General features: G+C 46.2%; 1 protein-coding gene across 1 annotated transcript in view; it reads right to left on the reverse strand.

The window, feature by feature from the left end:
- The window catches only part of NBEAL2 (neurobeachin like 2), a 157,632-nt gene extending 154,113 nt beyond the window's left edge, over nt 1-3,519 (reverse strand). Inside the window, exon 1 of the mRNA XM_036738106.1 lies at nt 3,288-3,519. Within this exon, the coding sequence (XP_036594001.1) occupies nt 3,288-3,338 (51 nt within the window). The 5' untranslated portion in view covers nt 3,339-3,519. The remainder of the gene's footprint in view (nt 1-3,287) is intronic.
- Between the last annotated feature and the right edge of the window lie 4,222 nt (nt 3,520-7,741).

Here is a 7,741-nt window from a genome sequence, read left to right on the forward strand (position 1 = left end):
CTAAAGAGGAAGTAAAATAGACAGAACTGAGATGAAATGAGCACAGTGTGACACAAGTGTTTGGAGGTATCATGGAATCTTCTAGTTAAAAGTAAACTCAGCATCTACACAGACCAAAAGATGCCCCTCCAAAAAGAATCCTCACTACAACACCCCCACTAAGTGGTCATCCGTCCACTGCTTGAAAACCTCCAATGAGGTAAGGAGGGCCAAGACCAGAAAAGTGAGATCCATGATCAGACTTCCCTCTCACCTCCCTCCCTCTGGTTTATCATTCACCCACAGAACTCTCTGCTCCCTTCTTCTCAGGCAGTCCTTCAACTAATCCCATCATGACTCAGAAAGGACAGGACAATGCCCAAATCCTCCTTGGACAACAGGGCATCTTGTATAGAGCCTTGGACTTGGGAGTCAGGAGTGCCATAAATTTGCTAGATGATCTTGGGCAAATTGGATTAGATATTCTCTTATGCCCTGCTGTATTCTAATGTCCTGCCTAACCCTGACTTCCCACGGTCTAAGATCCCTTCCAACTCTGTCATTCTACAAGCCTCTCATTTGAGTTATCAGTTTTCTAAGAGAAGGAGCCTAGGACATGGTGAGTTTTTATGAAATCTGATTAAATCAGTCTCTAATAGATGGGAAAAAAGTCCAGCTGTCCATTCCCCTCCACCCAAGACCATCCATGTTAACGGGTGGTGGAGAGAAGGGAAGACAAACTGTGTGGAAGCCTTCCTCTCCATCACTCTCCCTGCACTTCTCTCCCCCCCTCCCCTGCCACCAACACCCCCCAAGTATTGGGAATAGTTGAACAAGTCCTTCAGAAGACCTAGGCTTGAATCTCAGTTCTGCCCCTTGTGTGACCTTCGACAAGTCACTTCATCTCTATGAGCCTCTGTTCTTCACTGATAAAATGAGCAGGTGGGATTAGCTAAACTTTAAGAGCTTCTCTAACTCCAAAACTCTATGATCCTATGACCTTTCAAGTCTGAGGAAAGGCTTGGGCTAGGTGACTAGAAGCCAGAGTTCAAGGCTCTTAACTATATCTGGCCTGAACTTCTCTAGCTAAAGAAAGTGGAGAACCCCAACTAAAATCCCATCTTCTACCAGAATTTCAGTGCTTTACATCTTTCTTATTTTTATCTATCACATGCATAGCTTGTTTTTACGTAGTTGTTTGTTGTCTCTCCCATTAGATTGTGAACTCTTTGAGAACAGGACTGTCTTTTGCCTTTTTTTGTATCCCCAGCCCTTAGCACAGTGCCTGGTACATATAAATGTTTGATTAATGTTTACTGACTGTTGCTTAATCATCAGAGAAAAGAAAGATACACAAATAAAAAGTACTCCAAGAGGAAGACGTTAGCATACTTCCAACTGTTCTTTGTGTTTTTTCTTATGCTCAGGAGTGCCAGTCCCATGGAGGCATCCCCCATCCCATCTCACCGACAGTGACCCTCTCCCCAAAATCTGGCCTCAAGGGCCTGGTCAAAACATCTGATCATGCCCAACACCAGGATAAGTCACATAAGTGTTATTCATGAACTTGTTCATCTATGTTCCTTCAATTCAAGGGCAAGAGTCTACATTCTCATTTTTGTTGTACTCAGGGGCTAAGCACAAGCAGGTGCTCAGTAAATGTTAGCAAAATTGAGATGAACTGATAGACAACCATCCTTAGACACAGATCCCTATCAATAATACCCCTCCACCGCCCATACTTCAAAAAATTCTCAGCTTGGACCCCCAAGTCCCATTTATACATACTTCTCAGGAAGTCTACCTCCCCTGCTGACCTCCTTGAATACAAGCTTTAAGGTTTGCAATATTAGTTCATTTAGTCCTCACAACAACCCATGAACTAGGTTAAGTACAAATATTATCGTGCCCATTTTTCAGATGAGGCAATTGAGGCTCAGAGAGGGAAAGGGACACGTACACAGGCACAAGGATGAGCCTGAAAATAAGAGACATACCAACCTCTCCTGAGTCCAGAGGGTCTCTATCTCTGGAACTAGACTACACTTAAAGCTTAATTTAAAGTTCTAGCCGTGCCATATTCCCTCTCCATGGTCCCTTCTATTGTCTCCCTGCAAAGTCTCTCAATTCCCCTCCCTCCCCATCAACCAAGAATCCGACAGGAGATGGAACATGGAGACACATGGAGACCAATGGTGCTAAAGTTGGGGAGTTTGGAGATAGAGATAGTTCTCAAATAACACCAATTCTCCCCCATCTCCAGAGAAGTGTTGACTGGACCCTTGTGGGGTATTAAAAAGATGGGGTGAAAATGGGAAACCTTGCCTTGTGGCTTGAGGAAGTATTATGAACTCAGCAGCATTGAGGGCTGAATGGATAAGGAAGGGATATATAGATGTGCACTGTGTCACTACAGGTGGTAATACATGATCACACGTGGGCACACACACACCTGTGTATGTGTAGCCATATCCAGGTACATGTGTCTTTTCCTTGGCCTTAGGCCCCCCCCTCCCCACACACACCCTCTGCTAGCCTCAAAAATCAGTTGCTGCCTCAACTCCCCTCCCCACCCCACAGGTAAAGGGTAAAGGGGAACACAGAGAGGGTCTCCTAAGCTTGATGGAAGAGATAGGGAATTGTGTTTCTTTGGTCTGTGGGGAAAGCTAATTGAAGGACGAAAGAGAGAGATACAAAGGGGGATGATATGATAGGCTATGTACATTGGGGAGGGGGCAATATATAGGTAGTATGAGGCAAAGAGGGAATGAGGAGACAGGTTGGGGAGAAGTGAGGGGACACAGGGAGAAGTAAGGGAACACAGAAGGAGAAGTGAGGGAACATGAGGGAAAAGTGAGGGGACACAGGCAGTGAGGGGACACAGAAGGAGAAGTGGGGGGACACAGAAGGAGAAGTGAGGGGACACAGGGGAGAAGTGAGGGACCGGGGGAGAAGTGAGGGGACCCAGGGAGAGAAGTGACACAGAGGAAGAAGTGAGGGGACACAGCGAAGTAAGGGGACACAGAGAGAAGTGAGGGGACACAGAGGGAGAAGTGAGGGGACATGAGGGAGAAGTGAGGAGACACAGGGAGAAGTGAGGGGACACAGGGAGCAGTGAGGGGACATCGAGGGAGCAGTGAGGGGACACGGGGGACGGCACAGGGGAGGTGAGGGACCAGGGAGGGGAAGGAGAAGAGGGAAGTGAGGGCACCCGGCGGGGGAGGGGGGCCAGTAAGCGGACACCGAGCGAGTCGGCGGCGGCCCAGGCGGGCCTGCCGGGCCGCCCGCCCGGAGCGTGGCTGGCTCACCTTGGCATAGTAAAGCATCCAGAGCTCGTAGAGCCTTTCGGTGGTGGCCATGCCCGGCCCTCCGGCTCCGCTCGGCTCCGCCTTCTCCGCCGCTCCACCTGCCGCCGCCGCCGCCGCCTCCTCCTGCCCTCCTAGGGGGCCAGCAGGGCCCAGCGCCAGGTGTCCCCGGGCCGGCCCATGCCTCCTGGGGCCGGGAGCGCGGAGGGGAGGGAACGGGAGGGCGTCCCCGCGGGGCCGGCCGGGGCCAGGCTCCCGAGAGAGCGCTGCTGCAGTCCGCGGAGCGCCTGGGCTGCGGGCTCCCCTCGCCCGCCGGGCTCCGGCCGCTGCTGCCACCTCCGCCACTGCCACCGCCGCCGCCGCCCGGCTCCGTAGCCTGCCGGAGGCTTCCTGCACCTCGCGGCCGCCTCCCTACCCCCCTGGCCCCGCCAACTCCCTCCGCTCCGAAGGTGCTAGGGGCGGAGAGGACGAAAGGAGGAGCCTGAAGTCAGAGGCGGCCCGGGAGGCGGGCCCAGCCCAGTCCCGGCCTCGCCTCTCACCCCGAGTCCCGCCCCCTAAATGTCCCCAGGGCCCTAAGTGGAGGGCCCCGGGGGTGGGACTCAAAGTCTTCAGGTGTAGGAGCTGAGGCCAAGATCTTAGGTATCGGCTCTGGGATCAAGTCAACCAGCATTTATTAAGCACCTACTACGCGCCAGGGGTTATGCTAAGTGTGAGGGGAGATGGTGGCAGTGCCTCAACGGGCACACTGACCATCTCCAGGACTGAGCTCTGTTCCAGGACTACCATTTCAGGAAGGACATTGAATTTACAGCATGTGAAAGAGGGTAACCCTCGGCCACGCCAAACGAGAACTGATTAAAAGAACTGGGGATGTTTAGTCAGGACCAGAAAAGAGTCGGAGGCACGTGATTGCTTTTTTCAAGTACTTCAAAGGTTGTCCTGGGAAAAGGAAATAGGAATTAGCTTTGTTCTGTTTGCCGCCCCCCACCCCCACCCCCGAAAGCAGAACTAAGAGCAGCGAAGAAAATTGCAGAGAAGGAGATTTAGGTTTAACGGAATGAAGAACCACCTAACAATTAGACCTGAGATGTCCAAAGAAGTGAGCTGCTTTTGTCTTCCTTGAAGGTCTGCAAGATGACTAACCATTTTATCAGGGATGTTGTAGAAAGAGGAGCTTCCTGCTCAGGTGGAGATTGGGCTAAATAATCTCTGAGGCTGTAGCATTCTTTGGTCTCTTGCGGTCTGACCCACTCCACTCATCCCTCTCCTCTTTCAAACGCTCTCTTTGCATCACTTATCCGCTTGTTTTGCTCTGCATGCCTCCTCCCAGGTGCTAGCCCATGGACAGGCATGCTGGGGGCCTCCATGAAGAATGAGGGGTGGAGTTGTTCTTTCTGTGTAAGCCACTTCCAGGAGGAGGTGAAGTTCTTCTATTTATTCAAGAAGCCTTTATTAAGCATCACTAGTAAATCAAAAAAGTCAAATAGTCCCTGCCCTCAAGGAGTTTAAAGGTAAAAGGAAAAGATAATCTATCTGCTAGGGAATCAGGATAGGTTTCCTAGAAGAGGTAATACTTGAGCTGAGCTTTGAGGGAAGTTAGGAATTGTTAGGGCAGTTTAGGTGGCACAGTGGATAAAGCACTGGGGCTTGGCATCGGAAAGACTGATTTTTGTGAGTTCAGATCTGGCCTCAGACACTTACTAGCTATAATACTCTGGACAAGACACTTAACCCTGTTTGCCTCAGTTTCCTCATCTATAAAATGAGCTGAAGAAGGAAATAGCAAACCACTCTAATATCTTTGCCAAGAAAACCCCTGAGGTCATGAAGCATCAACAGGACTGAACAACAACAAGGAATTATTGAAGGTAGAGCATTCCAAGTATGTGTGGTGAAATGTTGTGCATCATGTGGTACCAGAAGGAATATCTAAAAAAAGTCCCTTGACATGTGGGCTGGGGTAGTTCTTTAATTTGAAACATAGAGTAAAAAAGCCAAATGCCAAAAGAAGCTCCAAACTGGCTCCAGTGACTGGCTGTTAGACCACTATGGGCAATTCAGAGGCAGGAGAGCTTTGATCAGCTGAATCAGATTGGAGTATCCTCACTGCATAACCTTGTTGAAGAGCCTTACTGTGCTATTATAGCTAAGTAAATTTCCAGTTGAATGATCTATTTCATTTCAATACTGAACATAAACTGCCAAACTGACCAGCTTGAATTAGTCCCAGTGCACAGCACAGGGGAACATTAAGAAGGACCATTTAGTTCCACATAGTAATCATAATAGCTAGTATTTAAAGAAAGCACTTTATAAATTTTCTCGTTTAAGGGTCTATCCTATTGTTATCTCCATTTTACAGATGAGGAAACTGAGGCAGAGGCTAAATGACTTGCCTGGGATCACACATCGAGTAAGTGTCTAAGAGTCAGATTTGAATTCAGGTCTTCTAGACTCAAAGTCCAAAGCTCTATCTACTGCACCATCTTACTGCAACTACTAAACATATACCCTAAGGAGGCCATTGATAATAAGTCTCCTTATACACCAATATATTTATAGTAGTACTTTTTGTTGTAGCCAAAAATTGGGAACAAACCACATGCCCATAGATTGAGGAATGGCTAAACAAATGATAGTATGTTAACATAATTGGGTGTACTGTGAGAAATAATGAATATGGTGAAAATAGAGAAGCATGGTAAGACTTAAAATTGATGCAGAGGAAGTAAGTGGATCTAGGAAAACAATATAAGCATTGACTACAACAAGGTGAATAATCAAAAGCAGATTTTGCAAAATTTCAAAGAATAACAAATCATGGCTCCAAACAAGAAATATGAGAAGACATCCCTATTCCAGTCCTTCACAGAGTTGGGAGATGCACGTGTATGGAACATTGCATATATTTTAATGCTTTTTTGATATATTGATTTTTGCTGATTTTTTTCTCTTCTTCCTCTTTTTCTTTTCTTTCATTTCTTTAAAAATATTTGTTCTCAGTGAATTTTATAAAAATAAGAGCTGTTCTCCAATTGATAAGTGGTCAAAGGATATGAACTGGCAGTTTTTAGAAGAAGAAATCAAAACTATCAATGGAAAAATTCTCTAAATCACTACTGATTAGAGAAATACAAATCAAAACAACTCTGAGATACCACCTACACTATCAGATTGGCTAATATAACGGAAAAGAAAAACTACTAATGCTGGAGGGAATGTGAAAAAAATTGGCACTAGTGGTAGAGCTGTGGACTAGTACGATAATTTTGGGGGGGGGGCAGGGCAATTGGGGTTAAGTGACTTGCCCAAGGTCAAACAGCTAGTACATGTGTCAACTGTCTGAGGCCGGATTTGAACTCAGGTCCTCCTGACTCCAGGGCTGGTATGCTACTCACTGCACCACCTAGCTGCCCCTAGTACAATCATTTTGGAGAACAATTTGGAACTATGCCCAAAGGGCTATCAAACTAAACTGTGCGTAGATAGCCTTTGACCCAGCAATACCACTAATAGATCTGTATCCCAAAGAGGTAAAAGAAAATGGAAAAGGACCTAGCTGTACAAAAATATTTATAGCAACTCTTTTTGTGGTGACAAAGAATTGAAAGTTGAGGGAATGCCCATCAATTGATGAATGGCTAGACAAGTTATAGTATATGATTCTGATGGAATATTGTTGGGCTATAAAAAATGGTGATAAATGATGAGAGGGATGGTTTTAGAAAAGCCCCTAGGCTTTTCATACTTATATGAACTGATACAGAATGAAGTCAGTAGAACCCAGGGGTCATTGTACATAGTAATAGTAATACTATAATGGCGATCAGCTTTGAAAGACAACTATTCCGATGAAGACAATGATCTAAGACAATTCCAAAGGACTAATGATGAAAATGCTATCCGTATCCAGAGAGAGAACTGATGGACTCTGAGTGCAGATTGAAGCACTTTTTAAACTTCATTTTCTTGTGTGTCTGTGTTGTGTTTTCTTTTGCAACAGAGTTTAGTATGGAAATATGTTTTGCATGACTTCACATCTATACTCAGTATCATATTGCTTGCCTCCTGAAGGGGTGAGGGACAAGTAGTGGGGAGGAGGAAAATTTGGACTTTGAAATTTTTAAAAATGAAGGTTAAAAAAATTTTACATGTAATTGAGAAATATTTAACAAAATAAATAAAAATACATTGGAAAATATTATTTGTGATATGGGATGGCTCTCTGGGAGGGAAGAAGGAGAATGATATTGGGAGAAATTTTGGTGATGTGAAAACAAAACATCAGTAGATTTGGGCATCAGAAGATCTGAAATTGAGTCTGGGCTCTGCTAATTAATACCTATGTCTCTAGCACTGCCCTTGCCTCACTGCTACCTCAGCACTGGGTACAGAAGGTGGCTGGACAGCTGGCAAGGAGGCCAAGGATACTCTCTGGAAGCTGGAATGGTTGGTAT

Source organism: Trichosurus vulpecula, chromosome 9, assembly GCF_011100635.1.
Source record: "Trichosurus vulpecula isolate mTriVul1 chromosome 9, mTriVul1.pri, whole genome shotgun sequence".
Classification (NCBI taxonomy): domain Eukaryota; kingdom Metazoa; phylum Chordata; class Mammalia; order Diprotodontia; family Phalangeridae; genus Trichosurus; species Trichosurus vulpecula.